The 21,563-nt window shown below is 47.9% G+C and overlaps 1 protein-coding gene across 5 annotated transcripts in view; it reads left to right on the top strand.

Moving 5' to 3' along the window:
• The window catches only part of OTUD6B (OTU deubiquitinase 6B), a 41,583-nt gene that overhangs the window by 13,503 nt on the left and 6,517 nt on the right, over window positions 1–21,563 (top strand). For 4 of the 5 annotated variants that reach the window (XM_075582858.1, XM_075582855.1, XM_075582863.1 and 1 more), the window contains exons 4-5: window positions 13,385–13,697; window positions 20,639–20,700. In XM_075582858.1, coding sequence (XP_075438973.1) covers window positions 13,385–13,697; window positions 20,639–20,700 — 375 coding nt within the window. Of the gene's footprint in view, window positions 1–13,384; window positions 13,698–14,181; window positions 14,742–20,638; window positions 20,701–21,563 lie in introns of those variants that run through there. The other variant, XM_075582868.1, reaches the window with a different exon arrangement.

The raw sequence follows: 21,563 nt of genomic DNA, 5'->3' as shown, positions 1-21,563 counted from the left end.
AGGGCAGCGGGGGTGGCAGTGTTTTTGGTGGGAAGCCATGTTTTGGTGATGGCGAGTAATGCAAGATTGTTTTGTAGGAATTGATCGAGGGTGAAGGTGGTGTTAATGCAGATGGATCTGGTGTTCCATAGGTAGAATGGGAGGATAATGGAGGTTAGGGTGGGAGTAGGGTTTAAGGGGGGGAGGTGAGAAAAGTTGACAAGGAGGGGCTATACAAGGTTACTGGGGTTGTAGGATCACTTATAGACCCTAGTAAATGCACTCTAGTGTGTAAACAAGGAGATTCAGATATCTCCTTAGAGGTCAGGCTAGGATGTTGTTTGAGACTCACACTTCTATAGCCGAGAGGTACATAATGAATTCCATAAAAGCGCCCAGTGGGCAAAATGATAACATTTTATTCAAAACAGCAAAAACGACAAAAGTGGTAATATATACAGTGAACGAGATAAAAATCCCCAATAGCGAGACAGCTAGTGGGTAAACTGGTCATATGGATTATATATTTATATGCGTGAATGCCTTTAATTAGTTATTTGCCCATATTCATTGCATCCAGCGATGAATGCTAATGGGTTAACGGTACTTATGCTGAACAGTAGGGTTCGGTCTGTTCCCATGCAGGTAAATAGCTTTAGGATTGCACTATGCCCCGGGGTTCCCAACTCAAATCTGTGAAATTATAGCAGCCTAGTTGCCTATCTTGAGAAAGGGATAGATTGTTATATTTCCCTACCTACGCTCAACATGGGTGGCGGATGCAGTGATCGATGTCTATCCGTATCTAGAGATACCCATGTCTCTACTTTTACAGGTGGATATTTACGTCCATCCATGTATGGGGAGGAGAGTTGAAATTTATCTCCAGATATATTTGTGTCTCCACAGACGTATAGTGCTACATGGATATTGCTACACTTATGTACTCAATCTCCATATATAAGATGGTAGGTTTATGTCCTGTGAAAAATCAGTAGGTAAAGCGAATAGAGGAACAAGCACACCAGGGTTTGCTAAAAAAAGTAAAATGTATTATTTTCGGCTCCCACCTGAGCCTATCTCGTCTGCAGTGTTGTTCGCACATTTCTAAAGTTATACATCTTTGTAGGTCCTTCACGTGGGCTTCATGCTCGGTGGCAGCCCTATTCAATATTTGTGGGGGTTAAACACTCTACCCCTGACAGTTTGTGGGATTGTTTGGGGACAAAAACCCACCCTTCCCTCCCCCCCCCCCTCCAATATTGAAAGAAGGTACCTCGTCATTTTAACTTCAGGCGATAACTCTCTCCAAACTACCCTGGATCTGAGAAACCTTCCCAATGTTGGTTCCAACCCCCACGGTTACTGCCATAAATAGAGGTACATGTATGTATGTATGTTTATTTATTTATAAAATATTTTACCAGGAAGTAATACATTGAGAGTTACTTCTCGTTTTCAAGTATGTCCTGGGCACAGAGTAAAACAAATAATACATGGTTACAAGTACAGTTACATAAATGAACAAGGTGTACATTATATACAAGACATTGCGTGCACAGTTAAAGAAAATATATATTATGAGCGTATGAAACAGTTACAGACCAGATTAAAGTGTGAGACAGCCTTAGATAAGAAAGAACATAGGATATGAGAGTCTCTGGTAGGTTGTTCCAGTTTTGGGGTGCACGGAAGGAGAAGGAGGAGCGTCCGGATACTTTGTTGAGCCTTGGGACCATGAATAGTCTTTTGGAGTCTGATCTCAGGTGATAGGTGCTGCATGTGGTAAGGGTGAGGAGCTTGTTCAGGTAGCTGGGTAGCTTGCCCAGAAAGTATTTGAAGGTGAGACAGGAAAGGTGAACTTTGCGCCTAGACTCTAGTGATGACCAATCTAGTTCTTTGAGCATTTCGCAGTGATGTGTGTTGTAGTTGCATTGGAGAACAAAACGACAAATTGAATTGTAGAGGGTGTCAAGTTTGCTAAGGTGGGTTTGAGGAGCCGAGCCATATACTATGTCTCCATAGTCAATAATTGGCATTAGCATCTGCTGTGCAATACGCTTTCTGACCAGGATTTGTTCCTGTAAAGTACCCCTAGTTTGGCATAGGTCTTGGTTGTCAGGGTATCAATGTGCATCCCGAATGTTAAGTGGGAGTCAAACCATAAGCCCAGGTATTTAAAACTAGTGACAGGTGTTAGGGTGGTGTTAGCGTTGGTTCTAATCAGGAGCTCAGTCACTGGAAGCTTTACAAATTTAGTCTTGGTCCCAAATACCATTGTTACAGTCTTGTCAGTGTTTAAAAACAGTTTGTTTTGGGAAATCCAGTTTTCGAGTCTCAAAAAGTCAGACTGAAGTATGTGTTGAAGGTCAGAGAGGCTATGGCTGTGTGCATATAGGATTGTGTCATCTGCATACATGTGAATTGAGGCTTCCTTAAAAGCTGTGGGAAGATCATTAATGAACACTGAGAAGAGTAGGGGCCCCAGAACAGAGCCTTGCGGGACACCACAGGTGATATCCAGGGGGTTGGAGTTAGAGCCTGAGATGGACACATGTTGGGATCTTCCTGATAGGTAGGACTGAAACCAGTTTAAAGCATGTTTCCCTATTCCAGAGCTCTGGAGTTTGTTAAGCAGGATAACATGATCAACTGTGTCAAAAGCCTTTGCAAAATCTAGGAATACTGCACCAGTGAGTTGTCCCCATTCCATTCCACACTGGATTTCATTGCAAACTTTTAGCAGGGTAGTTACGGTGGAGTGTTTGGGACGAAACCCAGACTGGAATTGGCTAGGGAAATTTGTCTTGGTGTAGAAATTGCTTAATTGGGAGTGGACACATTTTTCCATAACTTTGGATAGAATTGGGAGAAGTGAGATTGGCCTGTAGTTTGAGATAGTGTTTTTGTCCCCACTTTTGAAGATTGGGACAACTCTGGCAGTTTTCCAGGTCTTAGGGATATGGCCTGCAGACAGGATAGAGTTGACTATGGACGCAATTGGTTTGGCAATGGCTGGGGCACCAAGTCGTAGGAACCTAGATTGTAGTAAGTCGGGTCCACATTGGCTGCTTAGTTTTAGTTTGAGGAGCGCTTGTGTAATCTCCTCTTCAGATACTGGGCTAAATTGAAAATTGTGGGCAGTGTTGGGAGTGGGTGGGGCTATAGGGGTACTCCCAGGATGAGATTCAGGTTTGTGGTTTGGGCTGCGTTTCGCTAATAAGTTAGTGGCACACCCCACAAAGTAATCATTGAATGCATTTGCAATGTCAATGGGGTTTGTCAGAGTAATATCCCCCTTAGTGATATTACTTGGTTGTTGATGGTTAGGAGGCTGGAATATATTGTTGATAACCTTCCAGAAGTTAGCTGGGTTTGATGTATTTTGGTGGAGATTGTAAGAGTAATATTGTGCTTTTGCATGCCTTGTTTGCCTTGTGCACATGTTCCGCATGCATCTGTAGTGATTGAGATCCTTGGTAGTGCCAGTTACTTTGTAGCTTTTCCACAAGGCATCCCTGAACTGGTAGAGTGCTATAAGGTCAGTTGTAACCCATGGAAGGTGGGCCCCCCGTACCCTTATTTTGCGTAGTGGAGCATGGGTATCGCAGAGTTTTAAGAACTCGGATTGGAAATAGTCGAGCGCAGAATCGGGGTCGGGAATTAAATCGAATCTGTGCCATGGGCAGTTGGTAAGGTCATCCAGAAACTGTTGTGGGTTAAAGTTTTTAAATGTTCTAGTGAGGAGAACTTTAGGTTTTGATTGGGGCGGTTTAATTTTCCTTACACAGTACACTATTGCATGGTCACTGAAAATGTCAGGAAGGATGCCAGAGGATTGGATTCTGCTGGGGTTTGAGGAGAGAATCCAGTCTAGCAAGGAATGGTTCTGCGATTTCAGGTTTATCCGTGTGGGTTGGGAAATGAGTTGTGATAGGTTAAGTGACTTGAGTTGTATCTGGATTTTGTGGTTTTTAGGGTCAAGCCAATTGAAGTTGAAATCCCCTAGAACTAGCAACTCACTCTTCTCATTCAGAGAGGAAATGGAGCCAAGAAATTGGGTGATATCAGTCAGGGATTGTAGAGGGGCTTTAGGGGGGCGGTAGATGCCAGCGAGCAAGATGGGCTTAGAAAAGGGGAGGCAGATTTTGCCAACTAGAGTTTCAAAAGAGGGTGGGCTTGGTGGGCAATTTAACAGTGTAAATTGTAAGGTGTCTGCAATATAAAATAACACCCCTCCTCCTCTCTTTGACCTATCTCTCCTAAAAATGGAGTATCCCTGAATGGCGATATTTGCATCAGGGGTTTTAGAGGATAGCCATGTTTCTGTAAGAACGATGGCTTTGGGTTTATGCATAAGGCACCATGCCCTTAGTTCATCCAGTTTGGGCAGCAGACTCCGGATGTTTATATGGGCGACAGATAGCCCTTTTTGGAATTTAAAGGTGGAATTCTCAGGGGCATGGGACAGAGCTGAAATGGGAGGACCTGGGTTAGGTTCAATATCACCTGTTAAAGAGAGTAATAGTATGAGTAGAAATTTGGTTAGTTGTTTGCAAGTTGTAGATTTGTGGTGTTTGCCATTAGAGTGAGCAGTGGTTGGTGTGCTGGTTTTTAGAGTTCTCCACCAACATTCAGTAGATAGTGCAAGGCTTTTGAGTAGTCCAGGGTGTATGGTGATGTTGGGTGTGGGCCAGGATGGAGGAGTTTGTAATGGATAGAGGGAGTAACATCTCCATGAGGCCAGGAGAATGAAAAGAGTTAAAATACATAGCAGGTTCATGATGCCAGAGGTAGGCAGTGCTGCAAGGAGCTGTTGTGAGCAGAGTGAGTGTGAGCAGACTAACAGCAGGTGTGTGCCTGTTCCTTGTCAAATGTTTAGCTGTATTGCAATGCTAGAGTCAGTTCAGGGTTTCAGTGTATTGTGCAGTCAGTTTTGGGAGAGGCTGCAGTAAATAAATTGTAAAGGGGTGGGGGGTTGAAATAGGCAGATTAGCAAGCTTGGGATCATAGTGTGATCTGAATAGCTTACCGTTTGTTGTCTAGAGCAGCGGTGCGCAAACTGTGGGGCGCGACCCCCAGGGGGGGCGCGAGACTGCCGGTGGGGGGGCGCGGGGTTTACAGAGGCCCCGCGCGCTTCCCGAAGGCACTTAAATTAAGTGCCCGGGGAGCTGCAGGGCCTCTGTAAATCATACTTACCCGTGACTCCGGCGGCTTCCTTCTTGCGTCGCCATGGCAACGCGGCGTCAAAATGACGCCGCGAGGTCATGTGACGTCATGTTGCTATGGCAACGTGACGTCATGACGCCGGAGGGCTGGTCAATGGTGGTTAGGTGGGGCGTGGAAGAGAGGGGACCGCCGGCAGGGGGGCGCAGGGAAAAAAGTTTGCGCCCCCCTGGTCTAGAGTAAAAGAGTGTGCAGTAGATCCAGTCCCCAGTCACCTCTAGTCAAACTATAGTCTAACTGTATTTATCACTTAAAAGCTCACTTTAAATGCCTCATTGCCTAATGCAGTTCCTGCCCAATGCAGCAACGGTGTTGGTATTATACAGAAAAAACAGTCACATGACCCTCCCCCGTCAGTCAGCTTGTTCCATTTGGTCAATTAACAGCACAGAGTTAAGAGGAAAAAAAAAATAAAAACTTTTTACAATCAAACATACTAACTTATATCAATTCTACAAGGCCACAGTCAGGCTTTTACACAGGATTTGCACAGCATCAGGAACATACTTATATCAATTCTACAAGGCCACAGTCAGGCTTTTACACAGGATTTGCACAGCATCAGGAACATACTTATATCAATTCTACAAGGCCACAGTCAGGCTTTTACACAGGATTTGCACAGCATCAGGAACATACTTATATCAATTCTACAAGGCCACAGTCAGGCTTTTACACAGGATTTGCACAGCATCAGGAACATACTTATATCAATTCTACAAGGCCACAGTCAGGCTTTTACACAGGATTTGCACAGCATCAGGAACATACCTGTGAAGAGAATGCAATTAGATCCATGTCATATCAGCTGAGGTTATTGGTCATTGCATGAAGAAAGTGAGTATATTAACTGTAGTCTAACTGTATTTATCACTTAAAAGCTCACTTTAAATGCCTCACTGCCTAATGTATGTATGTCGCAGAAGAAACAGACACGAGAGAATTCTGGGATTTCATAGATGGACTCTCTGACCCAATATCTAAAAGCTAATGTCAACCATTTTAGGCACCCCTCTCTACCCTTCAATTATTTTGTAAGATGCCGTTTTGTATGTACTGTATGTATATCTTTATTTATATAGCGCCATCAATGTACATATAGCACTTGTAAGCGCGCCTGGAAGGGGTCAAGGTCAATGTACGAGGTGTATAGTATCAGCCACAGAGCTACCCACATGCTTCGTTAGGCTTTGGTCCCGCTGCGTCCAGCGGCGCGCGCGGCTGCGTGCGCGTTACTCACCAGCAGGGGTATCCTCTGAGCCGGTCCCAGTCCCCCCTCGCTGCACGGCTCACTACGCGCTGACGCGTCAGCCGCCAGGGGATGCAAGAGAATTGCGATCCCGAGCGGTGATGCGTCACGTGGTGCGCTGGTGAGCCTATCAGCGGCATTTGCGGGGTCTGGAGCTGTCAGAGCTTCCCCCACCTCCAAAAGGTAGGGGGGGAAGCGCGCGCGTGTGTGTGTGTGTATGTGTGTGTGTATATGTGTGTGTTGTTTTGGAGGAGGGACGGACCGACGGAGGGAGGGATCAGCACGGAGAGGAGGGCATGTGTGGGGGGGGGGGGAGCTGATTACTTTCCAGCTGGCAGTAGCACCCTCCTGCAGACCGGGAGACCGACCCCCGCTGCAGCCATCCGCTGGAGGGGGGGGGGGGGGGTATCGGACGGAAGCTGCAGAGGGCATGTGGAGGGGGGGAGTAGCACGGAGAGCAGCAGAGGGCATGTGGGGGGTCCCTCCTGCAGCCTGGGAGACCCCCGCTGCAGCCCTCCGCTCAAACCATGCCCTCCGGACGCCGCTCCCGCTCCCTACAGACCGCAGATAGCGGTCAAGTGCCTCTCCACGCGCCTGCAGTGCGGGCGCGTGGTCTGAGGCAGCGGGGCCTTAGCCTTAGAGGTGCGTTTTAAGAAAGGTGGGGGAGTGTACCTGAGACAGGTACAAAAGGTCCCTTATATTGGCGCACAGCAGACCCTTATGATATACTATGGTCAGGGGTGAATAAATACAGCTAAACCCCGTTATAACGCGCCTCGCTATACCGCGATTCGGTTATAACGCGGTTTTCCCATGGCTCCCGTTTAAAAAAAACACTGCACACACTCACTGCACACACTCACTGCACACACACTGCTCACTGCACACACACTGCACACACACTGCACACACACTGCACACTGCTCATTGCTCACACTGCACACACACTGCTCACACTGCTCATTGCTCACTGCACACACCTCACACTGCACACACACTGCTCACACTACACACACTGACACACTGCTCATTGCTCACACTGACACACTGCACACACACTGCTCACACTGACACACACTGCACACACTGCACACACACTGCTCATTGCACACACTGACACACTGCACACACACTGCACACACACTGCTCATTGCTCACACTTCACACACACTGCTCACACTGACACACACTGCTCATTGCTCACACTGCACACACACTGCTCACACTGACACACACTGCTCATTGCTCACACTGCACACACACTGCTCACACTGACACACACTGCTCATTGCTCACACTGCACACACACTGCTCACACTGACACACACTGCTCACACTGCTCATTGCTCACACTGCACACACACTGCTCACTGCACACACACTGCTCACACTGACACACACTGCTCATTGCTCACACTGCACACACACTGCTCACACTGACACACACTGCTCATTGCTCACACTGACACACACTGCTCATTGCTCACACTGCACACACACTGCTCACACTGCACACACACTGCTCATTGCTCACACTGCACACTGCACACACACTGCACACACTGACACACTGCTCATTGCTCACACTGCACACACACTGCTCATTGCTCACACTGCACACACTGCTCATTGCTCACACTGACACTGACACTGACACTGACACTGACACACACACACACACACACTACACTACACTACACTACACTTATACATAAATCAGCCTTACCTTACCTTGGGGATGATTTTTGAGGCATGTGGCTGCAGGGTGGGGGTGGTGCTGCGGTGGAGGGGGATGATGGCTGCTGCGGGGGCCCCCGATGCTGCGGGGGCTGGTGGGATGGCCCGGTGCAGCGCGGGGGGGCATGGGGGGGGGGGGAGGGCAGGACGACCCTGCGCTACGGCAGGGCCAGGGGGCCCTGTATTGCGGCGCGAGGGCCCTGTGCTGCGGCGGGGGGAGCCGGACCGGAGGGGAATCCCCCCTCCCATCTCCTGTCACGCGGTGGCAGGGGGAGCCGGAACCGGAGGGGAATCCCCCCTCCCATCTCCTGTCACGCGGTGGCAGGGGGAGCCGGAACCGGAGGGGAATCCCCCCTCCCATCTCCTGTCACGCGGTGGCAGGGGGAGCCGGACCGGAGGGGAATCCCCCCTCCCATCTCCTGTCACGCGGTGGCAGGGGGAGCCGGACCGGAGGGGAATCCCCCCTCCCATCTCCTGTCACGCGGTGGCAGGGGGAGCCGGAACCGGAGGGGAATCCCCCCTCCCATCTCCTGTCACGCGGTGGCAGGGGGAGCCGGAACCGGAGGGGAATCCCCCCTCCCATCTCCTGTCACGCGGTGGCAGGGGGAGCCGGACCGGAGGGGAATCCCCCCTCCCATCTCCTGTCACGCGGTGGCAGGGGGAGCCGGAACCGGAGGGGAATCCCCCCTCCCATCTCCTGTCACGCGGTGGCAGGGGGAGCCGGACCGGAGGGGAATCCCCCCTCCCATCTCCTGTCACGCGGTGGCAGGGGGAGCCGGAACCGGAGGGGAATCCCCCCTCCCATCTCCTGTCACGCGGTGGCAGGGGGAGCCGGAACCGGAGGGGAATCCCCCCTCCCATCTCCTGTCACGCGGTGGCAGGGGGAAGCCGGGACCGCGGGTAAAAACACTGATGCGGCGGCCATTTTTTTTTTAAATTAGCGCGACCCCGTTAGTAACGCGGTGGTCTCGGGGTGGACCCCGAGGACCGCGTTATAACGGGGTTTAGCTGTATGTACAAAGCACAAAAAAATAAAAAAGGTTTATTAAATATCTTTAAAATGTTGTGTGGTGTAATTCACTTAGATAAAAATAGACTGGATAAGTCTATACTACTACTGGGTATCCCTAGTCAGTGCCAGTGTGGAGTAGTGATCTCATGCCAGATGGCTCAAAATAGGAAGTGTTTGAGACAGAGTGTGAGAGATCACTGCATGCAGATGTTTATTGATACTCAGCCAAATCTTAATAGTGTGTGTAGCAAGTCTAGGTTGTATAGTGGCTGCCTGCACTGATGTAATGCGCTGATTTCGAAAAGGCTAATGTCCAAAGCTAAACAGCACGAAGGTAACTAGCTATGCCTGGGCTGAGCACATAGTTCCCAGCCGTGTTGTGTCGTGTGGTGAGAGGATCCCACTGCGCATGTGTCACGTGGATATAATCGGAAGAATCGTGAGGGCAGATGAGATTCATGCGTATATGAGGCAAGGTAGGTAAATTACAATTGCTATACCCTGCATTGAGTATAGGTATCTCTAGGGTTCATAAGAGATGTGCAGCTGTATGGTAAATGCTGTATACCTCCAGGACTGAAGGACAGATAGCCTAGCACTGTTGTGCTTATAGGTAAGAGACTCTCTTACTGCGCATGTGTAGCAATGTTCCGGTGCAACTAAGGTAATGCCTTGCGCTGATAGGGCAGGGTAGGTGGAATGAACCTGTATGGATTACCTACAGCCCTAGGATATTTCAAGAAGGGGCACAAGACTAGTGCTACTATGTTAGCAGATGCCTAGTCAGAGTGATAAGTGTCAGAGTAGCTGCTGTATACTTGTCCCTATGGCATATACATTTACTGCCATACCATGTAGGACATGTAGTTGCAGATGCTTATATGTGAAAGCAGAGCTTGTTTGGTTCAAGAGCAAATCTAGACCATGAAAGCACAGCTACTTGCTCTTCGCATTGGAAAAATTTGGCATTGAAAACGGGACAGGTTTTTCCTATATTTAGTAATTGTAAAGTCGCCCTGTATATCAGATGGAAGGTCCAGCTGGTGTATGTATCGTGAGTCTGTTAGGTCAAATCACCATATTAAGGTGTAATCTTATTCAGGTATGCGTGCATCCTGTCTCAGCTGCAGTGCTGGTGTGGATCAAAGTGTCACGATGCACCATGTTTGTGTGCTAATATTGATCTCTGAGACCCTTTGTAACCGAGGGAATCATTGCCAGCTCGCATATGGTATATGTAGTGTGTTTAGCGTGTGAGCACAGGGAGCACTGTCAAAGTTGTAGCAGTGCTGGACACCTCTTTAAGTGGGTGTATCAAGGAGTGCACGATCTAAATATCAAATAAAGATGCCATGAGAAGCACTAAAAGTTTAAGCAATAATGTTAGGTAATACACAAGTAGTAGTGTGTCGGCAAAGACCCGACATGCAACATGTTTCGTCGCTACTTGCGACTTCTTCCGGGGTGGGCGTGTCTGCGTCCCTTGCGGCCCCTTTATACCCGGTGGTTACCATGGTAGCCATAGGACGCTTATTTGCCGAGAATTTAGTGGTACTGCATCTATGAAAGAAAGATGGTTTTAAAATCATTCTGACCATTCTGGTGTAGTTTAGACAGTGTTCACTGTCAACGAGTATATAACAAGAAGATATCCTATCTGTTAAGTCAATTACAACTGATTTTAAAGAAAAGATGTGAAAACAAAGGCCTCATTCATGCCAGATGGATAGTGGGTGTTCAAAAGATATATCCATCTGGCTTCACACTGCAATAGCTTCTTGTCCCAATTTCCTTTTCGGATACTGGGTGGTATGTGGTCTATTCCTTGAAATGTCAGGGTATTGGTGTTCCCTGCATGGAATTCCATGGCGTCCTATGGCTACCATGGTAACCACCGGGTATAAAGGGGCCGGAAGGGACGCAGACACGCCCACCCCGGAAGAAGTCGCAAGTAGCGACGAAACATGCTGCATGTCGGGTCTTTGCCGACACACTACTCCTTGTGTATTACCTAACATTATTGCTTAAACTTTTAGTGCTTCTCATGGCATCTTTATTTGATATTTAGATCGTGCACTCCTTGATACACCCACTTAAAGAGGTGTCCAGCACTGCTACAACTTTGACAGTGCTCCCTGTGCTCACACGCTAAACACACTACATATACCATATGCGAGCTGGCAATGATTCCCTCAGTTACAAAGGGTCTCAGAGATCAATATTAGCACACAAACATGGTGCATCGTGACACTTTGATCCACACCAGCACTGCAGCTGAGACAGGATGCACGCATACCTGAATAAGATTACACCTTAATATGGTGATTTGACCTAACAGACTCACGATACATACACCAGCTGGACCTTCCATCTGATATACAGGGCGACTTTACAATTACTAAATATAGGAAAAACCTGTCCCGTTTTCAATGCCAAATTTTTCCAATGCGAAGAGCAAGTAGCTGTGCTTTCATGGTCTAGATTTGCTCTTGAACCAAACAAGCTCTGCTTTCACATATAAGCATCTGCAACTACATCTCCTACATGGTATGGCAGTAAATGTATATGCCATAGGGACAAGTATACAGCAGCTACTCTGACACTTATCACTCTGACTAGGCATCTGCTAACATAGTAGCACTAGTCTTGTGCCCCTTCTTGAAATATCCTAGGGCTGTAGGTAATCCATACAGGTTCATTCCACCTACCCTGCCCTATCAGCGCAAGGCATTACCTTAGTTGCACCGGAACATTGCTACACATGCGCAGTAAGAGAGTCTCTTACCTATAAGCACAACAGTGCTAGGCTATCTGTCCTTCAGTCCTGGAGGTATACAGCATTTACCATACAGCTGCACATCTCTTATGAACCCTAGAGATACCTATACTCAATGCAGGGTATAGCAATTGTAATTTACCTACCTTGCCTCATATACGCATGAATCTCATCTGCCCTCACGATTCTTCCGATAATATCCACGTGACACATGCGCAGTGGGATCCTCTCACCACACGACACAACACGGCTGGGAACTATGTGCTCAGCCCAGGCATAGCTAGTTACCTTCGTGCTGTTTAGCTTTGGACATTAGCCTTTTCGAAATCAGCGCATTACATCAGTGCAGGCAGCCACTATACAACCTAGACTTGCTACACACACTATTAAGATTTGGCTGAGTATCAATAAACATCTGCATGCAGTGATCTCTCACACTCTGTCTCAAACACCTCTTATTTTGAGCCATCTGGCATGAGATCACTACTCCACACTGGCACTGACTAGGGATACCCAGTAGTAGTATAGACTTATCCAGTCTATTTTTATCTAAGTGAATTACACCACACAACATTTTAAAGATATTTAATAAACCTTTTTTATTTTTTTGTGCTTTGTACATATTTATTCACCCCTGACCATAGTATATCATAAGGGTCTGCTGTGCGCCAATATAAGGGACCTTTTGTACCTGTCTCAGGTACACTCCCCCATCTTTATTACGACACTCCCTTGGCAGCACGCTACTCCATCTAGGGGTTTGAGCGAGGTCTCTCTCCATAGTACTGCGTTTTAAGAAAGGTCGTAAAGGTGGTTAGAGAGGGTGCTAGTCGGATATTGGTTTTAGGCAGGAGAGCGCTTTAGATACAGAACGGGTAGACAGAAGACATCCTTGAGCAGAATACAGGAGTCAGGGCGGTGTATAGAGAGAAATTAGGACTGAGATGTAAGGAGGGGTAGGGTTTTAAAGAGTCACCCTTCCAATGATGTTACAATTACATTATACAACCCCCACAGCGTACATTTTAGGTGAGGCAGCATTAAAATGGCTAAAAAAAAGCCATGTAAAATATAACACTATGCTATATAAGATCATTACATTATTATATGTGGGCAAAACAAGACACCTTTTTTGTGTGCTCTTATAACATCAAGTTTCTAGAACCATATTTGCACTTCTGTACTGTACATTCGATTTTAGCATTTCCTTTTAGCCATTACTTTAAATAGGCCTACATTTAAGTGACCTCTGAAGTGCTTACAACTTTGATTCTGGTGGAAATTATTTAGGTTACTGTCCTATACAGTGTATGTTATGCTGAAATCTGTCACATTCTTTAGATATAATAGAATTCTGACATAATAGAGTTCTGAATTATCAAAACATTTTTTCTAATCCCTCTAGGAGAAAAAGGCTGCCTTGGAGAAGGAAAGAGATGAGAGAATAGCTGTGGCTGACATAGAGAATTTATCAGGAGCCAGGCACCTTGAAAATCAAAAACTTACCCATATGTTGTCAGTCAGGCAGCTGCAGATTAAGCAGATCCCCTCAGATGGTCACTGCATGTACAGAGCTATTGAAGAGCAGCTGAAGGAGCGAGATGATGCTCTGACTCTTGCAAATCTCAGAAGCCGAACTGCAGAGTATATGCAAAATCATGTAGACGATTTTCTTCCATTTGTAACAAATTCTGCCACAGGAGAAATGTACACACAAGGTAAGAATTTACTTTCATGTATGATATGATAGAATAGTTTAATCATGAATAACACTGCTTTTACAGATTCATCTTTTTCAGAGCATCTTTCAAAGGCAGGGGTGCGCAAACTAAGGGCTGTTCTATAGAGACCACGCTTGCTACGCCGTGCGTGCGAGCGGAAGTTATAGTTGGCTGAGGTTAGTCAGCCTTTCTATAAGGTGCCGCGTGGAGCCGACCGACGAGGGAGAAGATGAAGAAAAAAATTGATTTGTTAATGTGTGTGTGTGTGTGTGTGTGTGTGTGTGTGTGTGTGTGTGTGTGTGTGTGTGTGTGTCAATAAGTGCACAAATAATTTATTTTAAATTTATCCAACGTGTTTTTTTTCTTTTAAAAATCTTATTTAAGAAATTATTCACACACACACACACACACACACACACACACACACACACACACACACACACACACACACACACACACACACACACACACACACCTACCTTCCTAGCATGTCGATCTTGGCAGCACGGACTCTATACATACAAAAAGTGTGCGCCACGTACACGCGCGTTCGCACAGGCACGCCCGCCCGCAATTACTATATAACAAGCCTAAGGGCTCAAAAGGGCGGGGGGATGCTCTTGCAGAGGCCCCTCCGCGCTCTCGCACAGGCCCCTCCGCGCTCTCGCACAGGCCCCTCCGCGCTCTCGCACAGGCCCCGCCGCGCTCTCGCACAGGCCCCGCCGCGCTCTCGCACAGGCCCCGCCGCGCTCTCGCACAGGCCCCGCCGCGCTCTCGCACAGGCCCCGCCGCGCTCTCGCACAGGCCCCGCCGCGCTCTCGCACAGGCCCCGCCGCGCTCTCGCACAGGCCCCGCCGCGCTCTCGCACAGGCCCCGCCGCGCTCTCGCACAGGCCCCCCGCGCTCTTCCACACAACATTTAAACTGATTGTCGAGGGAGAGCACGGGCCCTCTGTAACTGCCTCTTACCTTCTCTCCGGCTTCTCCTGCATCTTCGGATGGCGGCGCATTGCTGTGACATCGCAGAAATGGAGAGATGCAGGTAAGAGGGGAAGGAGAGGGCGCGATGTGAAAAGTTTGTGCTCCCCTTGCCTAAGGGGTAAATTCTATATACTTTGAAGCAGCCATTCGGGACATTTTGTTCCAAGGGGAAACGGTCAGAACGTCTGCTTCTGAGTATATAAAAGTGTTATTTAAAAAGCACTGATAACGGCTGTTATTAAAATTCACAAAGATTGGGCCGTCTGTACTCTACTAATAAATTCATATTTAATCTTGGTGCTTCTGCAGATCTCTCGAAGGATAACCACTGCAGTTTTCTCATACAACCAGGAGAGGTCTCTCCAAACTAGCTAATCAACCACCTCTTGCACCACTGCGTACTTTACTATTTTACCTGGAATTTACACAAGTCTTTAGTACCAGAGAGGAATGCAATATGTTGCATGTTCCTCTGGAAATTTAATGTACAGTGCAATAAACGTGACCCATACTGGCTTTAAATGTGCAGTTCCCTCTGCTTTACTTATTAAGATTACTCTTAAATAGGGTGTAGTTCCACTATTCTAGTTTTTCCCTGCTCCACTAGTTTTTAAATAGTGTATTATTCCTAAAAAGGAAGGCCACAACTGAAGTTAGTTTAGCTGCTAAACTCCTCCCATGCTCTGTTTTCTCTGTGAGACACAACGCCACCAGTCGCTGCTTCTTATTGGCCTGTGTGTCAAGGGATTTAAATCTGCCGTACCCGCGGTACCTTTCCCAGTATGTATCTAAACCAGGGGGTCCCTGGAGCTGAAATTAACGCAGTTCCGAAAAGGGGGGGAGGGGGAAGTGAGAGACTGGAATGCTCCTTTAAACACCATTCCAATGAGCTCACTTTCAACATTGGTTGTTTTGGGGATAATTGTACCTTTTGCAACGCTTAATGCCATTGGTTTCTTCTTGCATGTTAATCCACTGATTGTTTGAAAGGTCTAATCCCTGCCAAATACTTGTTGTCCTTTATTTAATATGCAGTAAACCTGCTTTAGGCCAGGTCCCCAGTGGCCGCCGCTGCGGCGTGCGCACCACACCCCATAGCACAGCCCACTATGGGGCAGGCCCCAGTGGTCGTGGGTGTGTGGGTGTGTAGGCGTGCAAAGCGCTGTGACGCGTATGCTGGCAGGGAAGATAAGAATTCTGTCTTCCCGTTGCGCGACGCGGTCACGTGCTCGGCCGGCAGCCAATGGAAGGGCAGATGTGCCCTGAAATGACCGCACCCCCCGTCATGGCCCAGCCCCCCTCGCATCCCATTGCTCCCCTACAGTCCGCCGATTGCGGCTGTAGTCTGTGCACGCGCTGCCAGGCACGCGTGCAGCAGTGAGGACTTGGGCCGTAGCCTTAGGCTAGGTATCCAGTACTTTCAGCAGCACATGCTATGGCGTGCGCTGCAGGAACAAGTACCGCCCCTCAATGTGGCCGGGCCCACTACCTGCCTTGGTGCGCAATTTGCCACCACGTTGCTCGACAGATTTTTCCGAAGACAACAAAACTGTGTTCAGCGTCACGTCGGTCCGTGAGAACCAATCCTATGGCAGACATCCCAAGCCAATCAGAGCGAAGGAAATAGCAGCCAATCAGAGCGCAGATTCTTCAGCTTGCTGCTGCGGAAGAGGGTGTTACTTTTTAGCCACGGCCCCTCGACGCACGTACCATTGCAAAGACTCATTCAGAGGTGAGACCGCCGATCGCGGTTCCCACACGTGCCTGCACCACCACCCCGCCGGGCGCCCGTGCTACAGTGAAGACTGGGCCGTGGCCTTATGATGTTGGAGAAGAAACCAACTCTTAATGAATGGGCCTAAAATCATCTACATCATTGGGAAGCTGCTTCATGGCATATTGAGACTCACAAAAGCATACGTATTCTTAGAGGCAATCCAAGCTTGTTGTTTCTTTCCCATTATTTGAATGTCCAAAGTAGTAGTGTGTGGCGCACAGCAACAAAGAACAGGTCATGTGGCAATTGAAAAATATTTATTAAAGCTGCATTAAAAAAAAATATGCAGCGTTAATAAATATTTTTCAATTGCCACATGACCTGTTCTCTGTTGCTGTGCGCCACACATTACTACTTTGGATATTCTCTGGATTTTGGACGCGGCTGCACACCTAAGGGCACACAGGGGAAAACAGTGAGTACTCTCATTTATTATGGACCATGCCAAGGAGGAAGGGAAGTTATGACATGTTCACCCCAGATCCCCAGGGAATTATTGAGCCAATGCATGTGAAGATTGAGAACTACACTATTGTTGAATATATTCCCCTTGTGTTGTTACCTTTGTAACGGGTATTCCACCCCACCCAATCGCATATATAGTGTGGGTGCGTAGAACATATAATGTTACCAGGTGTGGTGCGTATACCTGTCAGGCTCACAGGAGGCTGAGCCTCCGCTAGTGAGAGCCTGGGGTGAATCCTCTGGAACGTTTCTTTGTTTCAGCGCCTCCACCTATGTAGGATTCTATGGGTATGTAGAATAACCCTAACATAGGAACCACATGCAAATAATCAGTACACCATATGTATGATAACCAATATCTTTTTACTTGTGCTCACATGAACCATATAACATCAACATAATAACGGGTGTCCCTCTCTAGAGGGGACACTGACTCTTGCGTCTCGCAGGACGCTTCCCCCTACACCGGGTGATCCCACCCCGTGTCCATCAATCCCCGCACAATGTGTCCCGCACTCTTTAGGTGAGAATATGGGTGACTGCGCAGTCACTAACTAATGGAACTGTTGGTGCACTTGTTGACAAAAGGGGTTACCTGCCGAGCGCTCCTGCACTAGGGCCTGCAACTACTTCTCAAAGGATCTGTCGACCTGGATCCCATCTGATCCGGTGGTTCCTTGCTTGTGGTCCGCCTGGGGCGATCCCACCCTGAAGATAGTCTCTCTCTGGGCCCCGACTTAAGCCCACGTCTCCTGGCAGGAAGCACAGCATCCGCTGATCCTATCTAACACTGGCACTCTAACATGACACGGTCCCTCACCTAGGGCCTGTCCCTGGAGCACCACTAACTTGGGAGTGAAGACTTACCTGGGACCAAAGGGGTTAACTGCCCTATCCTGTCCCCCTAGCTCTCCCGGTCCTGACTCTAGCTAACTAGTACCTAGTACTTGCAGTAACGCACTGCCCCCAGGCGTCTACCTACTGTTGGCTAGCCTAGTGCAGATCCTCTCCAGAATTCCTGACCTCGTTAACAGGCTATCCCTTCAGGCATCCTACCCCTAGCACTACCTCAAGGTGACTGGGACCTAGTACTTTGTACGTACAGCAACCGGCTGCACAACACGGTGCCTGCCTGTCAGACCTCACAGCACTAACAGCCGTGACTCTGACAAGGCAGCACTCACACTAAGGGCAGAGTCCCTAACTGGGGCTGTCCCTTATAATTACCCCCTAAACTGGTGGGGAGTTAGGGCCTACCTGGGATGTGGGTACCTATCTGGATGCAGGAGCTGCACTCACTCCCCGCACCCTTGCTTCCCTCACAGCTCCCGGACTCCAACTAACTGCGTAGCTGCAGCCCAAACAATGTATCTCTTCTCCTCTGCCAAGTCATCCTAAGCCCTATTGGCTCCCTGGGGTCACGTGGGGCATACAGAGGCTCATGGGACTCGTAGTCCCTGCTCAGAGCCTTCCCTGGTAGGCTAGGGTTTCGCGGGCTTCCTGAGCGCTGTACTGCGCATGCGCGATCTCCCTGATGCTGCCGTAACCTTTTCCTACCTGGTGTCGCACTCGCGCGACTTCTCCCTGGCTCTATAGGCTTCCCTGCGCATGCGCGACCACTGCGGATGCGCGAACCGATGCGCAATGGCGGCGCCCTCCTCACCCGGCTCCGGGAGCGCCGGGAACCCTGTGACGTGCGTGCGGCCTTGGCAACCGGCCGCACGCGTCCCCGGCAACCCCCGAGCCGGGGCCTGACCGCCCTCACCCCTGCGATCGCCGCGCGGTGCCGCCATTTGACTCGGCTGCACCCGCGATCGTCAGCAAGGTGAGGGGGGTGCTGACAGGCTGGGGAGACCTGGCTACACCTTTATATGGATGAACTTATGGAACCAAGCATTTGAGCTCCTGCAAACTCCTATACCATTATTTGAAGCAGGCCTCCGTCGGTCTAATGTATATAGTTTGTAAGCTTTTCAGGGCTTGGACGCGCCAACGTTTAAAGGCTAGAAATGGTTATTTATTTCATTTGTTTATAAAAATGTTTTGCCAGGAATTATAGGCTAAAGCTGTTAAATTCCGGGCATTATTGAAATCCCTGCACTCTGATTGGTTCAAATTCTGGGCATTATCCAATCAGTAATGGGCCGGAATTTTTGGCACCCTGCCAAGTTTTTAAGCCAATCAGCTTTCAGTTTTTATTCACAAATAGTGACATTTGCTCTCAGACAGGGGAGGTGATTGGACAGAAGGCACAAGCAAGGCACTGACTCCTCCCCCACCCTGACTGCAGGGAGCTCCGCACAGGAGAGTGAGTGAAATGTTTGTGTCTGTTGTGTGTTTTGTGAGTGTAAAGGGGGCCAGCAGAGTGTTTTATTAGTGTGTGTGTGTGTGTGTGTGTGTGTGTGTGTGTCTTCTGTTGGTGTGTATTTTGTGGGTGTAGAGGGGGCAGCAGAGTCTTGTTGGTGTGTTTCTGCTGTGTATGTTTTGTTGTTGTAGAGGGGGAGCTGCAGTGTGTTTGTCTTCAGTGTGTGTTTTGTGGGTGGAGGAGGGGTGCAGAGTGTTTTGTTGGTGTGTGTATCTGCAGTGTGTGGGTTTACAGGGGTCTGCAGTGGGTGTAGGGAGGAGGCTGCTGGTGTGTGTGTTTTGTGGATGTAGAGGTGGCAGTTTGTTTTGTTGATTTGTGTATTTCTGCAGTGTGTGATTTGTAGGTGCAGAGGGGGGCTGCAGTGTGTTTTGTGGGTGGAGGAGGGGTGCAGTGTTTTGTGTGTGTGTGTCTGCAGTGTGTGGGTTTACATGGGGGCTGCAGTGGGTATAGAGGGGCCTGCTGGTGCATGTTTTATGGATGTAGAGGGGGTAGCAGTCTGTTTTGTTGGTGTGTGTCTGCAGTGTGTTTTGTGGGTGTAGAGGGGAGCTGCAGTGTGTGTGTGTGTGTGTGTGTGTGTGTGTGTGTGTGTGTGTGTGTGTGTGTGTGTGTGTGTGTGTGTGTGTGTGTGTGTGTGTGTGTGTGTGTGTGTGTGTGTGTCTGTGTGTCTGTGTGTGTGTCTGTTTGTGTAGGGGGCTGTAAATAAACCTCCACTTAGCCTATAATAGTAATAATCCCCTCAGAACAGGGTATTACTGGCCAATAATGCCCTGGCTGGGTTAAAGTCCCTCTGCTTCGCTTCGGGCCTTCAACTCTTCCAGCCAGGGCATTATTGCCCAGTAATGCCCTGTTCTTCGGGGATTATTACTTAAGAAATACATTGAGAGTTACCTCTCGTTTTCAAGTATGTCCTGGGAATAGTGTTAAGATGACAAATAATACATGGTTACAAATACAGTTACATAAGTGACCAGGGTATACATTATATACAAGACACTGCATGCACAGTTAGAGATAATATATATTATAGACATATGTAACAGTTACAGACCAGATTAAAATGTGAGACAGCTTTAGTTTTGAAAGAACTTAGACTCGTGGTGACTGTGAGAATTTTCGGTTGATTGTTCCAGTTTTGGGGTGCAAATTCATGGCTTTCTGGCAGGATTCCACTTTAATTAATTTGGGTGGTGGGTGCTGGCAAACATATTTGGTGATAATGCCCCATTGCTGCTGTTCTTTTGGGGCTTGCTTCCTCAGGGCCAGGAGGTGGAAAAGTCCTGCAATGTTCTGGGCACACCAGTACTTCTGTCCCAATTCTGTAATGTAACAATGTTTTTATTGTATTGCACAGACGAGTTTGAGAAATACTGCAGTGACATAGCAAACACATCAGCTTGGGGTGGTCAACTAGAGGTAAGAATGCAGATTCCTATGTTTTCTATAGAAATCCCCATCTCATCCAAGCTGTACCTGTTGTGGTTCTCTAGTCCTTCTTGAAAAGCACACAAAACCCCGAAAGCTCTTTTTGGGAACCCCTGAGCCCCCACAAAATATATGTATGTATTTATGTGTCAAAATGGAGTGCTATTGAGCATGGCATATGTATACAACAGACGACAGAGAAGCCCAATGCTACATCCAACATGACAGAAATTCACAGTAAAATATTTATATATATTCTCTTGAAAAAGGGTCATTTAGTTTAACCCTTTGGCCAAAGCATTGTAAGCCTGTGAGCCACGACAAGGCAGACACCTGTTCGCATAGGCCTAACACTACCAGATAAAATACTAATATACCTCTATTAGGATTAAAATTCTCATTTACCTCTATTAGGAGGGAGAAAGACCACATTGGATCTATATCCAGCAGAATGAAAGGACCTACTAACTTGGGAAGTGGGGAGGGGCGGGCTTAAAACCTGGGAAGGAGGAGCCACTAACCTCCAACAGCTGAAACAGCTGAGAATAGGTTAACAGAACACAATATATATTATAATTAAATATATGTATGTATTTATGTGTCAAAATGGAGTGCTATTGAGCAGGGCATATGTATACAACAGACGACAGAGAAGCCCAATGCTACATCCAACATGACAGAAATACACAGTAAAATACTTATATATTCTACATATACATATACATACATACATATACATATACATACATACATATACATATGCCACGCTCAATGACACTCCATTTTGACACATAAATACATATATATATATTTTGTGGGGGCTCAGGGGTTCCCAAAAAGAGCTTGCTGGGGTT

This window comes from Ascaphus truei, chromosome 2, assembly GCF_040206685.1.
Source record: "Ascaphus truei isolate aAscTru1 chromosome 2, aAscTru1.hap1, whole genome shotgun sequence".
In the NCBI taxonomy this organism is placed as follows: domain Eukaryota; kingdom Metazoa; phylum Chordata; class Amphibia; order Anura; family Ascaphidae; genus Ascaphus; species Ascaphus truei.
Note: the sequence above shows the minus strand (reverse complement) of the source record. Positions and strands in the feature narration are given on the sequence as shown.